This window comes from Aulostomus chinensis, chromosome 4 (genome assembly GCF_037954235.1).
Source record: "Aulostomus chinensis isolate RoL2024-O1b breed Wild chromosome 4, RoL_Achi_v1.0, whole genome shotgun sequence".
Taxonomy (NCBI): Eukaryota; Metazoa; Chordata; class Actinopteri; order Syngnathiformes; family Aulostomidae; genus Aulostomus; species Aulostomus chinensis.
This window is the reverse complement of record NC_141323.1, coordinates 9,023,303-9,047,598: the sequence shown is the minus strand read 5'-3', so window position 1 is coordinate 9,047,598 and position 24,296 is coordinate 9,023,303. Positions and strand designations below refer to the sequence as shown.

Here is a 24,296-nt window from a genome sequence, read left to right as displayed (position 1 = left end):
GGGGCTCCACCCACAACCTTCTTGCTGGGGGCCACAGGGAGGACCACTGCTCCACCCACAACCTTCTTGCTGGGGGCCACAGGGACGACCACTGTTGCCATACATTTACACTTATTCGCAATCATTTCAATTTACTCTGTTACTGGAGGTTTTTTTGGGTGTTTTTTTTTTTGGGAGGGGGGGGTGGATGGTTCCGGGAGGGAGAGACGAGGATGTCAGGGAGAAGGAACTCTGAGAGACAATCAGCGTCAGAACTGTGAATCTTCATGTTATTGATGCTGACAGGCCTGCAGCCAATTATAAACCAGACGGTGAATCCATGTGTTCGCTGTTGGAGGCTTTAACCTCCAACTCTTGGTACTGTCTGATCGATGACATCACAGGGGAGCTTGGCTAGCGATCTATTGATTTATTGACTAACTAGCTGGACAGAGTTGTAGCTGATGTTTAGCTGCTTAATCCATCTTCCTGTTGAGCGCAGTGCTGCTGACAAACTACAAACAAAATGATGGATCAGCTGAGGCTGATGATCAGCTGATCATCTTATCCTTTAGGGGAAGTGGGGGGGGGGGGTGCTATCCCAGCTGACATTGGGCAAGAGGTGGGGTTCCCCCTGGACGGTTTGGGGATAGACAGTAAATTTATAAAACAAAACATTTTAATCATTTCCCTAAAACTAATTTCCCAACAAGAGACATACAGTTAGTAAGCTGCTAGCATAGCTTAGCATCATTGACAGAAGCAAAGGAAAGGCTCGTGTAGCTTAGCATTATTAAGCAGGGGACGTGCCTCCAGATGATGTCATGATGTATCAGAGGTTCATGGGTACGAGACAACGAGATGATGATGAAGGTGAAGCTCCTCCATCTTCGCTCCAGTCAGCCGTGAATATTCAGGGTTAATCACTGTGTTTATTCCTGTTAATACACACGAATCAGCCTATAATTTACACTCACTGATGATCGGTGTGTGTGTGTGTGTGTGTGTCTTGTACTCCAAAACTTTTAATTATATTAAATCTCATGAACAGTTTCCAACCACAGGGGGCGGAGTCATGTGATGGGATTAAAAACCATAATTTAACCTCCTCAGAGAACCGGTTTGACCCTTTGAGCCCCATGACCTTTGACCCTGCAAGCAGTGGCGACTAATGACAGTAAACAGTGTTAAAGAGCCACATCACAAATGCGGATCAGCTTCCAGACATGGCAACCTGACGCCACCACCTGATGACACAAATCAGCTGATTGGCAGGAGGAAGATAAACACACCTGATGAACCCAGTTATTTTTTCACCGAGGTGAAACATTCATGAATCTTTCATCATAAAAGTGAGACGACTTTGAAACTGTCTGCCGTGGCGTCCTGGATCTGCGGGTCTTCAGAGATGCCAGCAGACCCTCAGAGACGGACAACACCTGGGTGGGTTTATTTCTTCTTCTCTCACAGCTCAGAAGAAGATCAAATAAATCCGATGGCGTCAGCTGACGCATGCTGTCATTTGATTGGTGGCAAAGACGGAATCTCCGTCAACCACCAAAGGAGAAGATGCCGTTTCTGTCCATCAGTTGGGCTTCTGTCCAGGACCAGAAGAGAAGCACCGGGAGACAAGCGGGAGCGTCCAGCCAGGAAATGACCACGACGACCCTCACGGACCCTCTGGCGACTCTCGCAGCCTGCAGGGTTACAGGGTTTCTGGCCAGCAGAGGAGGAGCTGATGTCACTATGGATCTCTGGCTCCCCCCTGTGGACACTGACACAACTGCAGTTGGACTCATGCGCCTGTCGGTGTCACTTCCTGATGATTCAACAGTGAGTCATCAATTTAGAATTTCTGAACTCTTGGAGATTTGACATCAGAAACATTGACTGACAGTTTAAAGCCCCGCCCTGAGTACTTCCTGGAAGGAGACCAAATTTCCTGCATTTGGGTTTTAATGACAAACAGCTGATTCCTGTTCTGTCACCGCCGACTGTTTTACCTCTGATCTCCATGTGACCTCTGACCTTTTACTTGTTAAACATACAAATAAAATTGAAGAATCCCTCATGTGAATAAACTGTGACTTCAGCTGTCAATCACTGGGGTCCTGACTCATGTTACACTCTTGATTTGTGCTGTAAGGTCATGTGACTCGATGTTAAGAAACAAACTTTTGAGATAAGAGCCTACGCTGACCTCTGACCTCTGACCTCTGTGTGTCTCAGGTACGGTGACATGGTTCCCAAAACCATCATGGGGAAGATCTTCGGGTCCATCTGTTCTCTGAGTGGCGTGCTGGTCATCGCCCTTCCGGTGCCCGTCATCGTCTCTAATTTCAGCCGCATCTACAGCCAGAGCCAGCGAGCTGAGAAGAGGCGCGCTCAGAAGGTGACGCCGCCACTGCACTTTTATTCTTAGCTGTCTGATAACAGTCAACAAGAGCCAGTTTATGAATCATGCAGTCAGTGTGTTGTCATGGCGATTGGCGGTTTAGAGCGAACTCCAGCTGAGTCGATCGTTTTCAACTTCCAAATTTCTGCACTGAAATATGAGTTAACCTGCTAGCATCACCGGGAGGAGCTGAAACTGAACAGTGAAGGCTGCCAAGTCCAGGATGAGCAGAGGCCGGGTGGAGAGTGGGTGGGGTATAAGTAGAGGCCGGGTGGAAGGCAGGCGGAGGATGGGTGGTGAGTGGGTGGGGTATTAGTAGAGGCCGGGTAGAAGGTGGGCGGAGGATGGGTGGAGAGTGGGTGGGGTATAAGTAGAGGTTGGGTGGAGGATGGGTGGAGAGTGGGTGGGGTATAAGTAGAGGCCGGGTGGAAGGCAGGCGGAGGATGGGTGGTGAGTGGGTGGGGTATTAGTAGAGGCCGGGTAGAAGGTGGGCGGAGGATGGGTGGAGAGTGGGTGGGGTATAAGTAGAGGTTGGGTGGAGGATGGGTGGAGAGTGGGTGGGGTATAAGTAGAGGCCGGGTGGAAGGCAGGCGGAGGATGGGTGGTGAGTGGGTGGGGTATTAGTAGAGGCCGGGTAGAAGGTGGGCGGAGGATGGGTGGAGAGTGGGTGGGGTATAAGTAGAGGTCGGGTGGAGGATGGGTGGAGAGTGGGTGGGGTATAAGTAGAGGCCGGGTGGAAATGGGTGTGGTATAAGTAGAGGCCGGGTGGAAGGCAGGCGGAGGATGGGTGGTGAGTGGGTGGGGTATTAGTAGAGGCCGGGTAGAAGGTGGGCGGAGGATGGGTGGAGAGTGGGTGGGGTATAAGTAGAGGTTGGGTGGAGGATGGGTGGAGAGTGGGTGGGGTATAAGTAGAGGCCGGGTGGAGAGTGGGTGTGGTATAAGTAGAGGCCGGGTGGAAGGCAGGCGGAGGATGGGTGGTGAGTGGGTGGGGTATTAGTAGAGGCCGGGTAGAAGGTGGGCGGATGATGGGTGGAGAGTGGGTGGGGTATAAGTAGAGGTCGGGTGGAGGATGGGTGGAGAGTGGGTGGGGTATAAGTAGAGGCCAGGTGGAAGGTGGGTGGAGGATGGGTGGAGGCCGGGTGGAGAGTGGGTGGGGTATAAGTAGAGGCTGGGTGGAAGGAAGGCGGAGGATGGGTGGAGAGTGGGTGGGGTATAAGTAGAGGCCAGGTGGAAGGTGGGTGGAGGGTGGGTGGAGGTCGGGTGGAGAGTGGGTGTGGTATAAGTAGAAGCCGGGTGGAAGGCAGGCGGAGGATGGGTGGAGAGTGGGTGGAGGATGGGTGGACAGTGGGTGGGGTATAAGTAGAGGCCAGGTAGAAGGTGGGCGGAGGATGGGTGGAGAGTGGGTGGGGTATAAGTAGAGGTCGGGTGGAAGGCGGGTGGAGGATGGTGGAGAGTGGGTGGGGTATAAGTAGAGGCCAGGTGGAAGGTGGGTGGAGGATGGGTGGAGGGCGGGCGGAGGCCGGGTGGAGAGTGGGTGGGGTATAAGTAGAGGCTGGGTGGAAGGCAGGCGGAGGATGGGTGGAGAGTGGGTGGGGTATAAGTAGAGGCAAGGTGGAAGGTGGGTGGAGGATGGGTGGAGGCCGGGTGGAGAGTGGGTGGGGTATAAGTAGAGGCTGGGTGGAAGGAAGGCGGAGGATGGGTGGAGAGTGGGTGGGGTATAAGTAGAGGCCAGGTGGAAGGTGGGTGGAGGGTGGGTGGAGGTCGGGTGGAGAGTGGGTGTGGTATAAGTAGAAGCCGGGTGGAAGGCAGGCGGAGGATGGGTGGAGAGTGGGTGGAGGATGGGTGGAGAGTGGGTGGGGTATAAGTAGAGGCCAGGTAGAAGGTGGGCGGAGGATGGGTGGAGAGTGGGTGGAGAGTGGGTGGGGTATAAGTAGAGGTCGGGTGGAAGGCGGGTGGAGGATGGTGGAGAGTGGGTGGGGTATAAGTAGAGGCCAGGTGGAAGGTGGGTGGAGGATGGGTGGAGGGCGGGCGGAGGCCGGGTAGAGAGTGGGTGGGGTATAAGTAGAGGCTGGGTGGAAGGCAGGCGGAGGATGGGTGGAGAGTGGGTGGGGTATAAGTAGAGGTCGGGTGGAAGGCGGGTGGAGGATGGGTGGAGAGTGGGTGGGGTATAAGTAGAGGCCAGGTGGAAGGTGGGTGGAGGGCGGGCGGAGGCCGGGTGGAGAGTGGGTGGGGTATAAGTAGAGGTCGGGTGGAAGGCGGGTGGAGGATGGGTGGAGAGTGGGTGGGGTATAAGTAGAGGCCAGGTGGAAGGTGGGTGGAGGGCGGGCGGAGGCCGGGTGGAGAGTGGGTGGGGTATAAGTAGAGGCTGGGTAGAAGGTGGGCGGAGCATGGGTGGAGAGTGGGTGGAGAGTGGGTGGGGTATAAGTAGAGGCCGGGTAGAAGGTGGGCGGAGGATGGGTGGAGAGTGGGTGGAGTATAAGTAGAGGCCAGGTGGAAGGTGGGTGGAGGATGGGTGGAGAGTGGGTGGAGTATAAGTAGAGGCCAGGTGGAAGGTGGGTGGAGGATGGGTGGAGGGCGGGCGGAGGCCGGGTGAACCAGCTCAATGAACGCTTGTGTGTGCTCATGAACAGAAAACCCAGCTTGCCAGACTTCTGGCAACGAAGCGCGGAGGAGCTGGTGCTTATTTACAGTACAAACGCAGCCAGCTGCTGATTGGTCTAGATGAGGAGGTAACCATGGTGATGCAGCCGCCACTGGCTGGTGCTTCTGTCTTTATGTTTCGTGTGTTTCTTCCTCCGGCTGCTGCATGATGATGCTAACGGCGTACTCACGCTAACCAGTGATGGCGTCCTTCTCTTCTTCCTGTCTCTGGTCCTCACCAACACATTCCCACCGGCTCTGAGCCTGCATGGTACTGAGGGTAACAATGCCAGTGGTTTTACCTGCGGGCGTCAGACGGCGGTGAGAATGCTGTTGGGTGGGGCACTGCGGTTCTGAGCGGGGGGGATGTGTCCAACTGGAAGGTCATTGAGGGTCATGTGATTTGTGTGTCTCCGAAAGGCTTCCAAGGAGGTGGGACAGGCGCTGGTGTGTAAGACCAACGCCACCTTCGAGGTGCATCACCATCACCTCTTACACTGTCTGGAGAAAACCACGGTGAGAGCACACGCCATTAGACACAGTGATGTCATCAGTGCCACAGAGCTCCTGGCTGATGAGCAGCAGGACAGTCACCTGCTAGCAATGCTGTCATACACGTTAGCTGCTTTGATCTTCCCGCTGACGGCGCCGTCATGTAATATGTCGCCTCTCTCTACTTCAGAACCACGACTTCGTGGACGAGAAGACGTACGAGTCGAGCTGCAAGGAGGTGATGCTGGTGACGCCGGTGTCTTGCTCTGCCTCCATTTCCTCCTCCTCCTCCCCCTACCACTTCACCTGCTGCTGCGCACGCAAGAAGAGGAAGACCTTCAAAACCCCTGACGCCAACGTGGCGGCAGGTCTGCAGGGCGGCGTCCAGGAGCTCAGCACCATCCAGGTCCAAGACCGACCTCAAACCAACAGGTAAGAAATGCTGCCATGGTAACCTGCACCTTCAGCTAGCCAATCAGAGAGCATGTAGAGCGAGTACTACTACTACTACTACTACTACTACTACTACTACTACAGTTTTACTATTACAGTTTAACCAGCACAGCGGTGTTGGTAATAAAACTATTAACGTAGGAGTATTACTAATATCACCATATTATTAATATAACTATTATTAATACTCCAGCTTCCTCCACAGTCCAAAGACATCAAGAGGGACCAGGTTAATCCAGACTCTAAATTGACCGTAGGCGTGGCTGGGAGAGCCAATGGTTGTCTGTCTCTCTGTGTTGGCCCTGCCATGGACTGGTGACCTGTCCAGGGGGAAGGCTGCTGGGATAGGCTCCACCCCCACCACCCTCAACAGGAGAGGAGGGAGAACATGGAGGGGTGATGGAGGGAGGAGGGATGGAGGAGGGATGGAGGAGGGATGGATGGATTATTAATATTACAGTACGACTGGTATTGAAGTCTCTCAGTACTGTTGCAGTGTCACTGGTATTACAGTTTACTGCAGTATCATGTTAGCAGTAGTTAACATGGCGAGTTGTGAAGACGAGCAGCAGCAGATGAAGACGTCCCGTGGAAACATTCCAGAGGTCATGTGACTGACTATTCCCATGAGGAGTCAGGCAGCAGGAATCCAGAGGAAGTCCAGCAGCTCAGAGAACGCTGGGAAGGCTGCGTCTTTCTTCTGTTTAAGATTCAGATTTAAGAAGGAAACCGAGTCAGGAAATGTGAAGATCTGACAGAGCAGAGGTTCTCAAGTTAGGGTTTGGGGTCCTCCAGGGGTCCCCAGCACAAAGATGAATAAACACAAGGAAAGAGACTTTGAGTACAGCAGGCTTGTGGTTCCTGATCGCTGTCAGGGTGAAGACAGGCACATTGTACTCTAGTGAATTCCCTCATGCGACATGGTGTTTTGGCTCCTCCCTTCTATTGGGCGGGGTAAATGGTGATCATGGCAGCATAAGTCAGCTCCACCCCCCACTCCGCAGCTCCTCCCTCTCATCCAAATTATGGCAACTCCAGCTGCATAAAAAAAGCCTACATTGGCAACTTTCTCTTGTCTAGACAGGAAGTGGTTTTCTATATTTGGTAAAATCAAGAAATGTTGACCACCATCATGTGACCCTTTCTGAACCAACTCTCCTTTGCTCTCCATAGTCGTTCCAGTCTCAACGCCAAATTGGAGGAGGCGGTTCCTCTGAACTGTGATCTGTCACATATGACCGCCGCCACCATTGGCATCCCCACACCGCCTGCCACCACACCTGAAGGCGAAAACTCCACCAGCTCCACCGACTACTCTCAAGTCAACATCGTCCGAGTGTCGACACTTTAGACTCGGCCAACACCACCAACACAGGGACACCCAGTGGCCGGAGGATGGGGTCAGGGGTCGCGGAGCCCACGCCACCACAGACGCAGGTGACAGCTCGACTGTCCAAAGCTCTCGGGGAGTAAAACGTCACTATGAACACACAAGAACTTTGAAACTGCTTTCCATCCCAGGAACCAACTCTTCTCTTAAGGTTTTTAACAATCCTGAACGTCTTCCTACATTTGTTGTTGTTTTAAGATAAAGTCTGGCTAGGATGAAGCTCATGTCTGGGTAGTTACAAGCTAACAACTGGCTAATGTCATGCTAATGACTGGCTAGTTTGAAACCAAAGTCTGAGTAGTTTTAAGCTAATAGCTGACTTATTTTAAGCTAATGACTAGCTAGTTTGAAGCTAACATCTGACTATTTTGAAGCCGGTTGAGTTTCTATTCTCACATTTGTTATGACCTGATGTCTCCTAAGCGCTGATGGCGCTCGCTAAGACGGCTCACAAGTGTTTCCACTGACACGCCCTTAGGTTTGAGGGGGCGTCTGAGCATGTTGTCTCTCTGTGTGTTTGCGTGCATGGACCGCCGTGTTCCCGTGATCTCCCTCTGCATGCACGTTTTTGAATAGCAGGATCTCGCCGTCGTCGCTCTGGGTCCTGGTCCTGACTGCGTAGAGCTGTTTTTTTTTACAGGGGGTGACAACCTCTTTAATACCTTGATCATGTTGGTGTTTGTGAAAAGAAAAACCTCTTTTCTTGGATTTGGTCATCGTTTTCCTGCTTGACGCTGAATGTTTTTTAGCTTTAGTAAGAGCTTCGCCGCCGCAGCTTTTTGTTGACAACTGGAATCGGGGAGTTTTCTCTCATTCGCACAGAGGAAGGAGGTCAGCATTCTTCAGCGCCGACTCAGTTCCATTCAGCTGCTTCATTGTCAGCTGACTCGTTTCAGAAGTCAACTAATGACACAGTCACTTTCGTCAGCAGCAGCTTTTGCTAACAACGCGTTAGCTTAGCTGCTATAAAGACATGAAAAGCTTAAAGAGGATCAGCATTATTTCACGTCTTCACCTTCTATTGTTTTAATAATTTCTATGAACGCGCATATGTTTATACATCAGTCTGTATTTAGCATTCAGGTCTGAGCGGCAGCTCTAGCTAACAATGAGAGCTTCTCCACAATAATGAGGCGAAGTGCTTTGTTTTCAACAAATTTAGCTGCTGAATGATCTGAATTTCTTCCTGTGACATGAGATCATATCTTCAGGATGAAAGGGGCTTCCACTTAATTTCCTAAACGTTACTTATACGTCAGAAGTATTTTACTCTGAGGTACGAAATATTATATTTCGTGAAAAGATCCATTGCAGCATCGTCGAGACCAAACGGTGATAGTGCACATCAGCGAGGCGCCATTTTGATCCAAAGATTCACCTTCCTGATGATGATGAGTTGTTTTCTGGGCCCTTCTGGGGGACGGTTCCACACCACCGGTTGATGTTGAGATTGTTGTGAGAGATGTCATCAGGTCATGTGATCAAACTTGCTAGAGGAGAGCCGTCATAGGAGCCCTTTCCAGGAAGGAGGCCCCACCTCCTCGGAGTCCGGCCCTGAACTGTGAGCTGATTCACCCTCTGATGGAAACTCTAGGTTCTGGTCTCAGATCAGCTGGTCTGAGTTCTTTCATCAACTCTGACTAGGTTCCCTCTGAGTTCAAAGCCCACATGAACGGAGCCCCGGTACTACGAGGCCCCGGCAGACCTCCCTCCTCTGAACCAGAGATCCTGGCGCTCCTGCGGCCAGTAGGAACTCATTTTAGGGGGAAGCGAGGAGCAGCGAAGGAGAGAGAGAGGATTGGAGTGAGAGCAAGCAGCTGCTGAGTCCCTGTGTCAGTGGGAACCTTTCTGTCGGTTCAGCACGGATCTCAGTTCTGACTGACAGGTGGAACCAGCGCAGCGGTGCTGAAGCTGAACTGGGTTTTCATGCAGGTGAAATATGAGGATCAGCTTCAATGTCTGAAACTCAGTCAGAATCATTCAGAATCATTCAGGGGCTTCAGCTCCGGGGCCTGAGCCCGCAGCGGCGACGACTGGAGAAAAATGCTCAAATCATCTGGAAGTTTAAATATATTTTAATTTCCCTTCTGAACCAGAAAACTGAGACTTCCCTTCATTTCAGGGTTAACAGACTCCAGGTTTTCACGAAACCTGCTTTCTGAAAACGGCCCCTGTAGGTCAACCCGCTCAAAGCTGATTGGTTCAGCAGCAGCCACGCTGTGTCTAATTGTGGATCACTGCTGTATGACCCGCCGTGGCTGTGATGTCATCATTTGGTGTCGTGGAGCATTTTAGTGGTTTATTAGAAGTTGTTGGGTCTGATGTTACAACTTGCATGGGTTTGGACTGACAGGAAGTGACGAAGGTGTCATGTTTTATGAGTTTGAATAAAGTTCCTTCTGTTTGACAACACACAGGAAACATGTCCAGCGTCTCTGATTGGGTCTCACTGGTAACAGATTTACACCGTGTTGTAAGGAACTGTTCTCTTATAAAGAGGCAGGAGGCTAATAAAAGCCTTGTAGCGCCACCTGATGGGGAATCAGCTGAGGTTGATTTAACAGGAGCGATGATCGTTAGCTTCCTGTTTAAGTGCAACCTGCAGGAAATGGAGACGTTGAGGTCATGTGACCCTGGTGTAGCTCCTTCATAGGCTAACGTTAGCTTAGCACTGCTAACCGTAGCATCCAGGCTTCCGGCATCATCAGAGGGTTCATTAGTGAAGATGATCTTGATGAACTGAACCTGGAAGATCATCAACTTCTGTTCACCAGAGCTGATTTACTGATTCAATCACCACAATCACATGGAGCGATCCTATTGGCTGCTGGGGGAGGAGCCAGGACATGACCACTTCCTGTTGGTGGAGGAACCAGGAGATGACCACTTCCTGTTGGTGGAGGAACCAGGAGATGACCACTTCCTGCTGGTGGAGGAACCAGGAGAAGAACCAAGAGATGACCACTCCCTGTTGGTGGAGGAACCAGGAGATGACCACTTCCTGTTGGTGGAGGAACCAGGAGATGACCACTTCCTGTTGGTGGGGGAACCAGGAGATGACCACTTCCTGTTGGTGGGGGAACCAGGAGATGACCACTTCCTGTTGGTGGGGGAACCAGGAGATGACCACCTCCTGGTGGACTACAAACACACCTCATCCATGACATGCTAACTTCCTGTTGGACTACAAAACTGATAAACTCAACGATCTGATAACAGACGCGACAGTCCACTACCCACTTTCTTCCTTAAAAACCCAACATGCCGACTGCAGACAGAATCAAACATTAGTTTAATTTCGTAGTGAGAAAACAACAAACATCATTAAATATCCAATCTCAGGTCATCTCGCCATCGAGACGTTCCATCTCTGAACGAGCAGCGTCGTCAGACACACCTGCTCTGTCCACGCTGTCATCACAAGCACAAACGAAGTCCCTCGTGTTCATTCATTTTCTTCCTTGACAACTTTTGTTGGCAAGTAGCTGACATCGTCTCCTTCTGCTCATCTTTTTAGGAATCTTGTTTTTGTTCCTATTCGGGTCTGTGTGATGTGGAACCTGAGTGGGCGGGGCTCATCCACCATAAAACTTCCAGGAGATGAAGAATTGCCTGTCTCTATGTGTTGGCCCTGCCATGGACTGGTGACCTGTCCAGGGGGAAGGCTGCTGGGATAGGCTCCACCCCCACCACCCTCAACAGGAGGAGAGGGGGAACATGGAGGGATGGATGGAGGGATGGATGATGGATGGAGGGAGGGATGGATGGATGAACAGAGATGAAGAACTTCGTCCATGCTGGATGTCACAGTGTTTCACGTGTTCCTGTCGATGAGGAACGTTTACTTAATGTGTTCCGGACAGACAGACTTGTGGGTCTGACAGAAATGGAAGTCAGGTTGACTCCTGCAGTGGACAGACGTCAGCAGGTGTTGGTCACCTGACGTCTTGACCGCCATTCAACCACATATCAAGCGTTAACGAGCTCGTGTAAACAATCACTTCTGTTAGCGAGGGCAGATTTCAAGCTAACTCCATGAAGCTTGAGGGACATGGCAACAATGCCAGCGTTTGTTTGTGTGAAGAGACAGGAAGTGACATCATTTATAATAGCAGGTGTGATGGGACACACTTGGACCCGCCCACTCGTGACCAGCCCATTCAGGTCAAGTGTTGATATTGTTTGAACAGGAAGTCATTCAGAACTGATGCAGCAGCGTTCAGCTTCCTGCTAGTCCTCCAAAACCAACTTGAACTTTCTGATTATTGGCGGCGTTCAGGCGGCTGCTTGTTGCTCGCTATGGCCGGCGCTGCGTCTCCAGCTGCTGCCGGGTCACTTCACCAGGGTTTCTAGTGGTCATGTCGTGTGACTGAGACCAGGCTTTGGAGCGGATGCAGCAAGACTTTGAGCTGTCAGTGGAGGGGCTGTGACTCACAGTGAGGGAGGCGTCCATCAATGGCGGTGACGGGGCGTCCAGCTCAGGAGATTTGCGTCCGTAATAAAGAGCCCAGAGCAGCATGAGGGTGAGCGCCATGGCGAGGATCTGAGCCACGCCGATGGACACACCCAGGAAACGCAACATCTGCAGCGGCCTGGTCCCTCGGATGAAGCTGTAGATCTTCGGACCGCAGCCCTGCGGTGCACAAGCACGCACGCACACACACACACACACACACACACACACACACACACACACACGTCATCCTGTCAATCATGAGAGGTTCAGGTTTGATAACAGGAAGTAAAGAGATGAACTCGCTGTCCCACCTCCTGATGGAGGTCACTGAGGTCGTGCTGGTGGGCATGGCGAGCACAGCCGGGATACTGGGTGGAGCAGCAGGAGTCAGGTGGCCACTCCAGCTCGGTCATCTCCAGCCAATCAGTGAAGTAGATGACACCACAGCATTTAAACTGCACACACACACAGACAGGTGACGTACTGACAGGTAAGTGTGTGGGTGTGTTTGCGTGATTGACCTCTGACCTCTGTCTGAAACGTGTTCCAGGTGTGTGTAAGCCACTGATGACGCTGCAGGCCAAAGTTGGTCATCCGAGACTTCAGGGAGATCATGTCGGAGCGCTGCACAGACGGCTGGAACACACACACACACACACACACACACACACACACACACACACACACACACACACACTCATTCACAGGAAACAGCCAGCCACCTAAGCCCCCCACTTCAGTACCCAGGAACCCCTGCAGCAGCACACGGGTGAGCTGGTGATGGTGAACACACACAGCTGCTCACATAGCAACAAGGTAAACATGTTTACTTGCCCATTGCTATGGTGACACCTTTCGTGACTGAAGCCCCTCCCACTTGATAACAAACCAGCTAACATCTGCGTTTGCAGTGGACGCTCACTCCCAGGAGTCCATGTAAATAGTTGCTAGTGAGTGAGTGTGTGTGTGTGAGTGAGTGAGCCTGTAATAGAAAACGATGTGTAGGACATGTTGGATATTCTTAGACGAGACACGGCAGCAGCTGCCCTCCAGCTCTCGTCTGATTGGTCAACACCCCTCAGCGCCCCTCCATATTTGGACGGCGGATGTTTACACTGAGATGAGACAGAAAGAACTTCCCTCCATGAGAAGATCTTTGATCTCATATCCCTCTGTTCTTATTTGAGTTGCTCTGTTCTTCTGAGGGATGACGTCTCGATTCACGCAGCTATTAAACCGATCAAACACGTGATTTAACGAGAAGATGAGACATCTGATCATGAGGGGAAGAACGCTGAGTCATGAGAACAATCAAGTTCTCAAATACATTCTTGTTTGAGCAAGACTGCAGAACCAAGCAAGTGCCAGCGCCGGCGACGAACGGCCACCAAGAGGCTCGTCTGGAAATTCAAACTGGACCTTGAAGATATCTCAGAACATCAGAACAAACTTCTGGAACGCCGGGAACAGAACAGCGGTTGATGTGGAACCAACAGAACCGCCCTGCACCCTCATCCTGCTTCTTTTATGTAACTAATGGAAACAATCTTAACGAAGGTCAGACGTTTTTCATGTCAGAAAGAAAATAAAAGCAGGGTTAGTTTTTCTCACCTCGTCGTACGTCCAGACGGCGCCGGCGAGCTCGACACAGAAGATGACCAACAAACTCCCGAAGTACTGAAGACACACAGAGCAGGAGGTCACCCAGAGGAGGAGAGGAAGAGGGAGGGAGAGAGGAGAGAAGGAGGAGAGGAGGGAGGGAGGGTGAGAGGAGAGGAGGAGGGAGGGAGAGAGAAGGAGGAGAGGAGGGAGGGAGAGAGGAGAGAAGGAGGAGAGGAGGGAGGGAGAGAGAAGGAGGAGAGGAGGGAGGGAGGGAGAGAGGAGAGAAGGAGAGGAGAGAAGGAGGAGGGAGGGAGGGAGAGAGGAGAGAAGGAGGAGAGGGAGGGAGAGAGGAGAGGGAGGGAGGGAGAGAGGATAGAAGGAGAGGGAGAGAGGAGAGAAGGAGGAGAGGAGGGAGGGAGGGTGAGAGATGAGGAGGGAGGGAGAGAGAAGGAGGAGAGGAGGGAGGGAGAGAGGAGAGAAGGAGGAGAGGAGGGAGGGAGAGAGGAGAGAAGGAGGAGAGGAGGGAGGGAGAGAGGAGAGAAGGAGGAGAGGAGGGAGGGAGAGAGAAGGAGGAGAGGAGGGAGGGAGAGAGGAGAGAAGGAGGAGGGAGGGAGAGAGGAGAGAAGGAGGAGAGGAGGGAGAGAGGAGAGGAGGAGGGAGGGAGAGAGGAGAGAGGGAGAGAGGAGAGAAGGAGGAGAGGGAGGGAGAGAAGGAGGAGAGGAGGGAGGGAGGGAGAGAGGAGAGGAGGAGGGAGGGAGGGAGGGAGAGAGGAGAGAAGGAGAGGAGAGAAGGAGGAGGGAGGGAGAGAGGAGGGGAGGAGGCCGCGCACGCACCCAGGCCAGCAGCAGCAGGTCGCACCGCAGGGCCCCGCAGTAACCCACCATGGCGACGATGATCAGGAAGCAGCAGCCGGCCACGATGACGGGGTGGACGGCTGGGGAGTACGTCAGCACGGCGGCGTCCTCCAGCCTGCACACACACACACACACGCGCGCGCGCGCCGGGGAGATGACGTCCTGTGGTCGGAGCTTTTGGAGTACCTGGCGGCAACCGGTGAGAGGACTCACCTGGTGTGCGCCGTCAGCGTCAGGACGGCGTTGAGGGTGTCCCGGATCCACGCCGCCACCCCCAGCACGCACGCGGACATCAGCTGGACCAGAATAACACGGATCAGTTTCTGCTGCAAATAACCACGAGAATGTGACCCGCTGCAGTATCCCTGTTGCTATGGCGACCGGGACCCTGCTCGCCACGAACTCCGCCGTGACGGTGCTTCAGGTCTATCCGGGGGTTCTCAAAGTGCGGCCCTGGGCCATGAGGGGTCCTCAGAGGTGGTCTAGTGTCACAGTTCCCTCCCTCAACATTTTGTAAATAGTTGCTAACATGCTAACAAGACGATGAGCAAACGCTAAAACAATGACGTCATCTCAGTGATGACTGACAGCTAAACATCAACACTGATGCCTCGCGGTCACGTTTTGCACTCGTCACACATTAAGTATCTGACATCATCTGAAACGAATACACGCAGAGCTGACGTCATAACCGTCTCACCCAGAAGAGTACGTTGAGCGCGTAGAGCAGACAGCGGAGACACCTCACCGCGTCCTGCCGAGCCATGCCGCCCGCTCCCCGGCCGCCCCGCTCACCGGAGCCCGGGACCCCATGACGCCACCATACTCGGACACCACCGTGGTCGCGGACGCGCGCCTGCCGCCGTGTGCGCGCGTCCACCGTCAGCTGGCCTCAGCTGCAGGAAACATCAACAGGTGGTTTCTCACTCTGGCGGAGGACCGACCAGCGCTCCCGCCACACTTCCGCCTAAGTCCCAGACTTCCCAGAAGCTCCGGAGCTCGACAACGGGCCTCCTCGATTCTTCAGCGGATTCAGGACTGCGGGAGACGGAGAGTTGCTGCTGTCGCTGCCGGACCTTGGAGCGTCTGCGGGGGGTGGGGGTGGGGGGCGGATCCGTCCGGTGCTGCCCGGGGGGGGGGGGGGTAGGAATGTGTCCGCCCACCGCCGAAGGGCTGCAGGGTCACGGGCGACGAGGAGGGGTGTGGGGCGTGACATCTGACAACTGGTTTCCATGGAGATTGACCTCAATAACACTTTATTATATGTTAAGTATGAATGCAAGTCATGAAATATAATCTATATAATCTAGTCAATAAAAACGAATGACAAAGACTTTTATTCACCTGCATTAATATCAGGAGGGTTGTGTGTAACCTTGGTGATGAACACCAGTTTAACATGAGGAGACGTTGTAGTGGTAGAATCAGACACGTAGCCGGAACTACTTTCCTGACTGGGAGCAGTGATTTGACGCAGCACCTCCAAAGCTCCACTGGAACTTGGGTCAACAGAACCAAAGGTTTGTTGAGGACTAGAAGAGCGACTGCTGCTACTGATGATGATGAGGAGGAGGATTCCTGCTGGACACACCAGCATCCTGGACCTGAGCTAGCTGATGCTAACACTTCCCACCCACTACCAGCCATTGGGCTAAGATAACTAGCCTGGACCTGAGCTAGCTGATGCTAACACTTCCCACCCACTACCAGCCATTGGGCTAAGATAACTAGCCTGGACCTGAGCTAGCTGATGCTAACACTTCCCACCCACTACCAGCCATTGGGCTAAGCTAACTAACCTGGACCTGAGCTAGCTGATGCTAACACTTCCCACCCACTACCAGCCATTGGGCTAAGATAACTAGCCTGGACCTGAGCTAGCTGATGCTAACACTTCCCACCCACTACCAGCCATTGGGCTAAGCTAACTAACCTGGACCTGAGCTAGCTGATGCTAACACTTCCCACCCACTACCAGCCATTGGGCTAAGCTAACTAGCCTGGACCTGAGCTAGCTGATGCTAACACTTCCCACCCACTACCAGCCACTGGGCTAAGCTAACTAGCCTGGACCTGAGCTAGCTGATGCTAACACTTCCCACCCACTACCAGCCATTGGGCTAAGCTAACTAGCCTGGACCTGAGCTAGCTGATGCTAACACTTCCCGCCCACCCAGCCTAGCCTGGGTCTCAGTTCTGGGGGGGGTGTTCACACCAAAAGTGATTGCTGTGGTTGAGTGACGAGATGCAAAGGTGTGATTTGGCAGTGGGCAACATGCTTCACGTGTTCAGTGTTTAAACCTCCTGATCAACCAACATCTGGCATGAGAACTCAAATTGGTCTTTTAATGTGGTCAGAAGGAACGACAGGGTAGTGAACGGTTGTCTTCTGCTGGAACATCTGAGCTGGCAGCAAATTACTGGATGATTTTTATGTCTTTGATCTTGAGAAATAATCAGCGATTGGAGGTCCAGGACCAGCTGATGTTAGCATGCACACAGAGCTGTTAACCACTGCACCGACATGCAAGCAAGTCGTCGTGCAGTGGTATGACTTGAGATCCAGCGGGTTCCAGAGACTTCCAGGGGGTTCCAGAGACTTCCAGGGGGTTCCAGAGACTTCCAGGGGGTTTCAGAGTCGGATGGATAAACAATTCTGATCCCACAGTGACGCTTGCTTGTTAACTGTGTCACATTCCTTCCAATAAAATGGCATCAATAACTTTTGAAGGGCGCTGGCCTTAAATGTTGGCATGTTATCTAAAGCACATACACATACAGTGAGGTAATAACACGTTTGGTGCCTGGCACCTTGTTCATCCATAACTTCCCCTGTATTCCACACTGAGTTATCTTACATTTAATGGTGTTATCTGCGTGTGCTTTTTGTTAGATGATGTTCATGTAAACATTTATGTGTTGGAACAATAGCGCGTCATTATTATTGTTATCATTCTTATTTTGTATTGCGACTCTTCCTGCTAAAGCTGTTCATGTTAACATGAAGCTGCTCTAATTTTGACTTATTGATCTTTTCTTCCTCTCTGGTCATTGTCTCTACAGGCATGTTGGCAAATGTCTTGCTCCACAAACCCCTCATTAAAAGCTCACTAGTTAGATGTGTAACTCTATCTATCTCTAAGAACAGACTGGGAGGTGGAGCCTTCAGGTACCGGCTCCTCTACTGTGGAACCAGCATCTCTCCATGGGTCAGAGAGGCAGACACTTTAACTACGTTTAAGTCCAGGCTTAAGACCTTCCTCTATGACAGAGCCTTCAGTCAGGACTGGTTCAGGTAGCTCTGAACCATTGATAGCTATGCAGCTACAGGCTGAGACTGCTGGGGGACACATCAGGTTACATGGAGCCCTCCCCTCCCCTCCTCTCCTCTCCTCTCCCCCTCTCTCCTCCTCTCCTCCCTGCACATTTTTGGAACTGTCACTACCACTACTTGTTGCACTTTGTAGTTTGGCCTTGGTGTCTCGCAGTCTCTCTGTGTTTCCACAGATCCACCAGAGCCCCAACCGCCGCCTGCATCACCCCCCCCCCCCTCTTATTCCCTACTGTTACACCGGCCTGCGCTCCCCTTCCATGAACCAGTCTGCCATCCAGTCCCCCATCAAGCTGGCTTGCTCTCCCTGCCTCCCCTCCCATGAACCAGTCTACCATCCAGTCCCCCATCAAGCTGGCTTGCTCTCCCTGCCTCCCCTCCCATGAACCAGTCTACCATCCAGTCCCCCATCAAGCTGGCTTGCTCTCCCTGCCTCTCCTCCCATGAACCAGTCTACCATCCAGTCCCCCATCAAGCTGGCTTGCTCTCCCTGCCTCCCCTCCCATGAACCAGTCTACCATCCAGTCCCCCATCAAGCTGGCTTGCTCTCCCTGCCTCTCCTTCCATGAACCAGTCTACCATCCAGTCCCCCATCAAGCTGGCTTGCTCTCCCTGCCTCCCCTTCCATGAACCAGTCTACCATCCAGTCCCCCATCAAGCTGGCTTGCTCTCCCTGCCTCCCCTCCCATGAACCAGTCTACCATCCAGTCCCCCATCAAGCTGGCCTGCTCTCCCTGCCTCCCCTCCCATGAACCAGTCTACCATCCAGTCCCCCATCAAGCTGGCTTGCTCTCCCTGCCTCCCCTCCCATGAACCAGTCTACCATCCAGTCCCCCATCAAGCTGGCTTGCTCTCCCTGCCTCCCCTTCCAGAAGCTTCCTTCTTCAACTGTTATTAACATTTCCATGTTTCCTCCATTTTGTATTGTAAACTGTTTTCTTGTCTGTACCAACATCTCCTGTCCGTCTGTCCCTCCTGGTGAGGGATCCTCCTCCCCTCCTCACCCTGAGGTTTCTCAGATTTTTCCTTGTTAAAGGTTTTCTATGGAGTTTCTCCTCAGTCGATGTGAGGCTCTGAGGGCCGAGGATGTTGTTATGATGCCATGAAGCCTGGAGACAAACTGGTGGGGAAAACAGGCTACAAATAAAATTGCCTCGCCTAACTGCAACGTAGGAAATATTCTCTATTCGAGTAGAATAAAAGAATCTTTGACTGATCCAAACATGTTTCTGGATCAGTTATTTTCTAGGTCAGATGATCTATCAGATGCTTGCTGGCTCACGTGAAAACACCTCCAGAAAAGTCTGGGGGCCTTGGTGAGGATCAGCAAATCCTCTGCTCCTTTGAAAACCATCAGAGCTGAATATTCTCAGCTGTTATTAACATTTTCAGGGTTATTCAATGATGACATGAAAACTTTGGTTTGATTGTGTGACTGAACTAATTGTTGACTGTAGTTTCATGATGAAAATCGGCTGGTCAGTGACGCAGATTAAAAATATCAGGATTAATTCTTACACATGAAATCATTTCCGGATCTTTTGCGTGGAAAAAAGGCCAAAACGCGTATTAAACTACGACTCCCATGAGCCACCTGGTTTTACAACGGGAAAGACGCCCCCTTCTGTTCTGACAATTAAGAGCACAGATAACAACCTACGTCACCATCCCTGACCTCTTTTTTTTCCTGGTACTTTTGCCTGAGCGAGGGAACAGCGGTTGGCGGCGCCATATTGAAAGAAGACGTTTGTGTCAGTAAACGCCGCAGACGTCGAATGTGCAGCCATGTTGTACCTGGAGGACTACCTGGAGAGTGAGTACGGGACACGGACACCGCGCCGGGACCGTCCGTGGCGGGTTCGGTGCTGTAAATGCTTGAGTTTTCCCGGACCGCGTCACGGCGGCCGTTAGCCTAGCCGTGCTAGCAGGTAACCGCTTTTTTTTCCCTCTCTGGCAGTGATCGAGCAGCTTCCCATGGATCTCCGCGACAGGTTTACGGAAATGAGAGAGATGGACCTGCAGGTTCAGAGTAGGTGGAGTGCCGCCGGTCCACGGCGCAACACAACACGGCTCACGTCACCCACCGGCAACATCTGCACATACGTAGCCGGTCACGTTAGCAGTGTTATTTCCCTCATGCCTGCTTGTAGCTTAGCATACAGGCTAGCAGCAGACAAACACTTCTTTACAGTCACTGACACGATTTATCCGGTGACACGTGATTATATACAGAACTTTAACGGGGTCCGGTTTGCCGTGACACCATCACCTCAGCACTTCAGCTGAGGTTCGCGTTACCCTGTCATTGTAGAGAACACGCGCACCTTGGTTACTATGGTTACACGTCACTCACGCCGTGATGTGACGAGTGAGCGTCTCCACAGTGGAAATTTGGAAGGATCAAAGAGGGAAAGAAGCACAACGGGACAGGAGAGGGAGAGGTTGTTTTATCTAATCACAATAAGCTGAAGCAGAAGATGTTGCGAGCAGCAAGGGCGCATTCACACCAGACCCAACGCTGCAGTCAGGACACAGTGCTCTGGGGTCAGCACCGCCCAACCTTGGTTGGTCTGCTGCTCATCATGAAGCCTCCCATTGGTCCAGCTGGTTTGATGGGAAAGTGACCTTAAACATGTGGTCAGTGTGACGCGTGTAGCACAGGAGCGAGGTGTGGATGATTTGTCTGGCTGTGCCGGTCTTCCCCCTAATCTCTCCTCACCATGTTCAGACGCTACAGATCAGCTGGAGCAGAAGGTCATCGAGTTCTTCGTTAACGCCAAGAAGAACAAGCCGGAGTGGCGGGAGGAGCAGATGGAGGGCATCAAGAAGGTGAGGCAGGGGCGATGTGGCGGTGAGGAGGAGGAGGAGGAGCTACGAAGCTTGGCTTCACCGTCATCTTCTTCATGGATTTTGTCTTTTAGGATTATTACAAAGCTCTGGAAGACGCGGATGAGAAGGTCCAGCTAGCCAATCAGATCTATGATCTGGTGAGTCATCTGTGTGGTTAACTGAAACACCGTGGAGAGGCCCAAGCGCCATCCTGATTCATTTACATGTTGGGTCACGTGAAGCGGCGCTGTGATATGGTTATTGATCTGACAAGTGACATGGCAGGAGATGGAGACTGTTCAGCGTGAATGATAAAGCAAGTTGGTGGCGCGCGTGCACAAAGGCTGGAACTCCTCCGTTCAGGACTCATTATTTGTTTTTCTATTTTAACTCCCTGCCGTCGGGCGAGTTTTACATGCAGCCGACCAGACCTGCTGCGACTGGGAATGCAGGAAGAGGGGAACGTCACAACAGAGTTTCTTCACACTCCAAAAACATGATTTCGTTATACTGACGTGTAATGACAGTAAAGATTCTGGTTCTGAATACATCCAGCCACCACTAGATGTCCCTGTCTCCCCTGACATCTGCTCCTTTTCAGGTGGATCGTCACCTGCGGAAGCTGGACCAGGAGCTGGCCAAGTTCAAGATGGAGCTGGAGGCCGACAACGCTGGAATTACAGAGATCTTGGAGAGACGTGAGTGGCGAGCCTGACAGCCCGCTTGACCTGTGGAGCCCCTCCCAGCGTCTCTGATGTAACGGTTTCCTGTCCTCTTGTCCTTCAGGGTCACTAGAGATGGACAGTCCATCGCAGCCGGTCAACAACCACCATGTCCACTCACACACCACCACCGAGAGTAAGTACCACTCACCTCTCCAGGGCGCCACGTTGAATGATGGTTCATCCCTCCCCAGTGGAGATTACAGGTGTACTCAAGGAGAAAAATACATTTTGATGTATCAGTGTGAAATATTAAAGCTGCCCTAGAGCAGGTCAGCTGATCTCTTTGGCTCCACCCATCTGTCACTGCGTGCACAAGGAAGGTGTCTTAAAGTCACCTGATTGTAGATGTCAGAGGTCACTGTTCAGTTCTGAGGGTCTACAAGGACTAAAGATCACAAGCTGAACAAGCCAGTCTCACTAATTAATTAAAAAATGGCGGTACACTGACGTGGCATTGGAGAGTTCCTGCCTCTGCTGATATTAACTCATCATTTGTTGCCATGCCAACAGAGAGGAAGTACAACGCTCCAGCGCACCATACGACGGAACACGTCCCAGAGAAGAAGTTCAAGTCTGAAGCTCTGCTCTCCACGCTGACCTCCGATGCCTCCAAGGAGAACACGCCAGGTACAACAGCACTTCCACTGTGTGTGTGTGTGTGTGTGTGTGTGTGTGTGTGTGGTGACCTCTGACCCCAGTGTGTGTGTGATCCACAGGATGTCGTACCAACAGCACATCATCTTCCACCAACAATGTCTACAGTGTCAACTCGTCTCAGCCACTCGCATCCTACAACCTGAGCTCGTTACCTGCGGGCCCAGGGGTCGGCGCCGGTGCCATCACCATGGCAGCTGCTCAGGCTGTACAGGCCACTGCCCAGGTGACCTCACACATTCCCACACACACAAGCACCTGCAGGGTGTCATAGAGCAGGTGATATCAGTTATAATCACAAGTTTTGGAAATGCAGAGAGAAGGTAGTGTGACTTGTTTAGGACTCAAGATGGACCAAAGGTTTGGTTCAAGACTTGGAAACAGAGACCTGACACTTCTGTGGGACCTGAAAGGACTCGGTCACACACCCGTTCCACGACTCGAATCATACTGGCACTTAAATCTGGTTTAGTATGTAAATGTCCAAGACCAAGGTGGAATATGTAACCTGTAATATGTAACCCAGCATGGGGCCTACTGACTGATGCAGCCACTTAACAAGAGAAACTCTGGAGGGGCGTAAGCTGGAGACACTGCTGTCCTGGTGCATCTGGACATCAGCTGAACCATCTTGAGTTGTCCAAGCTGTACCGGGGCCCCTGTGTCTTATTGAGTCTTACCTGATGCCGTGTGGTTGCTGTGTCCAGATGAAGGAGGGCCGCAGAACATCCAGTCTGAAGGCGAGCTACGAGGCCATCAAGAACAATGACTTCCAGCTGAGCAGAGAGTTCTCACTGTCCCGTGAGAACTCCAGCTACTCGTCCTCCGCGCTGGCATCCACCCTCACCCAGACACTTACGCCCACCACTGCTTCTGACTCCAGGGGACGCAAGTCCAAGTAAGACCGCCGCAGACATGCTGGTGTGGGTGCTGTTGCGGGTTTCATCTCTGTAACAGTTGTTGTTGTCCTCCAGAAGCAGCATCAAGTCTTCCAACCATCAGTCGTCTTCGTCCTCCTCCTCGTCCTCTCTGTCCTCCTGCTCGTCCTCGTCAGCGCTGGCTCAGGAGCTGTCCCAGCAGGCCTCGGCCCTGCCCGAGGCTGAGGCCAACAGCCAGGTGGATTGGACCTACGACCCCAACGAGCCCCGATACTGCATCTGTAACCAGGTAACACGGCTCCGCCTCTCCCAGCAATTGTCACGCCCCTCCCCCTCATCATCATCATCGTCATCACCAGCTGGACCATCGTTAATCTTCTATCTCGTCTGTTTCTAGGTGTCTTATGGCGAGATGGTCGGCTGTGACAACACTGACGTAAGCTGCCACCCTTCATTCAGTAGAGGCTGATAACATAGTACTACCAGTATTACTACTACTACTACTACTACTACTACTACTGCTGCTACCAGCTGCTGTTAGCATCTAATGACCAGGAAGTTTACCTGGGCTTGTGGAACATGTGCCTGAGTGTTGGGTTCTAACAGAACCATGGTGGTTACAATGATTTTGTGCGTTCTCAGTGTCCCATCGAGTGGTTCCATTATGGCTGCGTGGGTCTGACGGAGGCTCCCAAGGGGAAGTGGTACTGTCCTCAGTGTACAGCCGCCATGAAGAGGAGAGGCAGTCGCCACAAATAAGATTCAGCCATCTTGGATTGAACAGGAATCTCCCTGCAGGTCAGAGGTCACTGGGCTACTGAAGACGGACGGAATATTTGGGGTCAAAGAAAAAGAGAATCGTGGTGAAAGTCATGTGTTTACTAACAGACATCGGACTTCCTCTCAACAGTTCTCGTCACCATGGTAACAAGAAGAACTGCGTCTGTCCTCATAATGTTGATCAAACTGTCACCAGTGGAGGCCTCCACAGGGCCCCGGGGACCCGGGGTCCGTAGTAGTGCTAAGGCCGAGGTCAGAGTTCAGGCTGTTGTTGCGTAGGAGTGGAGGAACATTTTTAATCTTTTTGACTTTGTGACTTTAATAAAGATGAACAAACATGGACCTGAACGTTGTTTGATTTTGTTGCCAGATGCCAAACACAAACCTGCAGGTCAGTTTGACGGAAACACGTTTACTGAAAGTGGGCCGGTCCAGAGTGGACGGGTCCACGAGGCAGGAAGCATCCAAACGCCGTAACGGGATGGAGAGTCAGAGATCCTTCACCCTCCAGGTTCTTTGCCAGTAATTCTACGTTTAATTCTCAGTTTGGAATAAAAAGTGTTAACAGGACATTTATCCAGTGTTCTCTAATGCTAGCAGGCTAATTCTAGCAGGCTAATGCTAGCAGGCTAATGCAGGAGCCATCTCTGCCCAGGGATACATGGCGGTGCGTCATGTGACTCTTCAACTCTTCACCAGATCAGGTCAAAGCCACCCAATGACCTTTGACCTGCCAGTTTAGTTGTTGCAGATTGTCCTTAAATTCATTGTCTGAGGTCGAGAACATTAAGATGGAGAAATCTTAAAAATGTAAACTTGTGATGGGATTGTAAACTGA

At 52.0% G+C, this 24,296-nt stretch overlaps 3 protein-coding genes across 4 annotated transcripts in view; 2 read left to right on the top strand and 1 right to left on the bottom strand.

The window, feature by feature from the left end:
• LOC147262572 (A-type voltage-gated potassium channel KCND2-like) overlaps positions 1 to 9,753 on the top strand; it is a 19,440-nt gene extending 9,687 nt beyond the window's left edge. The window contains exons 2-5 of the mRNA XM_086201556.1: positions 2,209 to 2,371; positions 5,435 to 5,530; positions 5,697 to 5,938; positions 7,133 to 9,753. Of these exons, the coding sequence (XP_086057682.1) occupies positions 2,209 to 2,371; positions 5,435 to 5,530; positions 5,697 to 5,938; positions 7,133 to 7,310 (679 nt within the window). The 3' untranslated portion in view covers positions 7,311 to 9,753. The remainder of the gene's footprint in view (positions 1 to 2,208; positions 2,372 to 5,434; positions 5,531 to 5,696; positions 5,939 to 7,132) is intronic.
• Positions 9,419 to 15,336, bottom strand: tspan12 (tetraspanin 12). The gene is made up of 7 exons (XM_086201558.1): positions 14,962 to 15,336; positions 14,475 to 14,557; positions 14,241 to 14,376; positions 13,417 to 13,482; positions 12,334 to 12,441; positions 12,117 to 12,260; positions 9,419 to 11,982 (listed from the first exon to the last, which is right to left on the bottom strand). Exons 1-7 carry the CDS (start codon positions 15,025 to 15,027, stop codon positions 11,647 to 11,649), a joined length of 939 nt encoding a protein of 312 aa, XP_086057684.1. The 5' UTR covers positions 15,028 to 15,336; the 3' UTR covers positions 9,419 to 11,646.
• A 3,900-nt stretch (positions 15,337 to 19,236) lies between these two features.
• Positions 19,237 to 23,800, top strand: ing3 (inhibitor of growth family, member 3). 2 transcript variants are annotated; one of them, XM_086202410.1, is made up of 13 exons: positions 19,237 to 19,405; positions 19,550 to 19,621; positions 20,321 to 20,421; positions 20,514 to 20,579; positions 21,023 to 21,119; positions 21,208 to 21,279; positions 21,657 to 21,773; positions 21,863 to 22,026; positions 22,508 to 22,698; positions 22,775 to 22,967; positions 23,076 to 23,114; positions 23,321 to 23,476; positions 23,589 to 23,800. In XM_086202410.1, exons 1-12 carry the CDS (start codon positions 19,378 to 19,380, stop codon positions 23,435 to 23,437), a joined length of 1,257 nt encoding a protein of 418 aa, XP_086058536.1. In that variant the 5' UTR covers positions 19,237 to 19,377; the 3' UTR covers positions 23,438 to 23,476; positions 23,589 to 23,800. The 2 variants fall into 2 exon arrangements, with proteins under 2 accessions (XP_086058536.1, XP_086058535.1); XM_086202409.1 differs by having other exon boundaries at positions 23,321 to 23,800.
• The last annotated feature ends 496 nt before the right edge of the window (positions 23,801 to 24,296 follow it).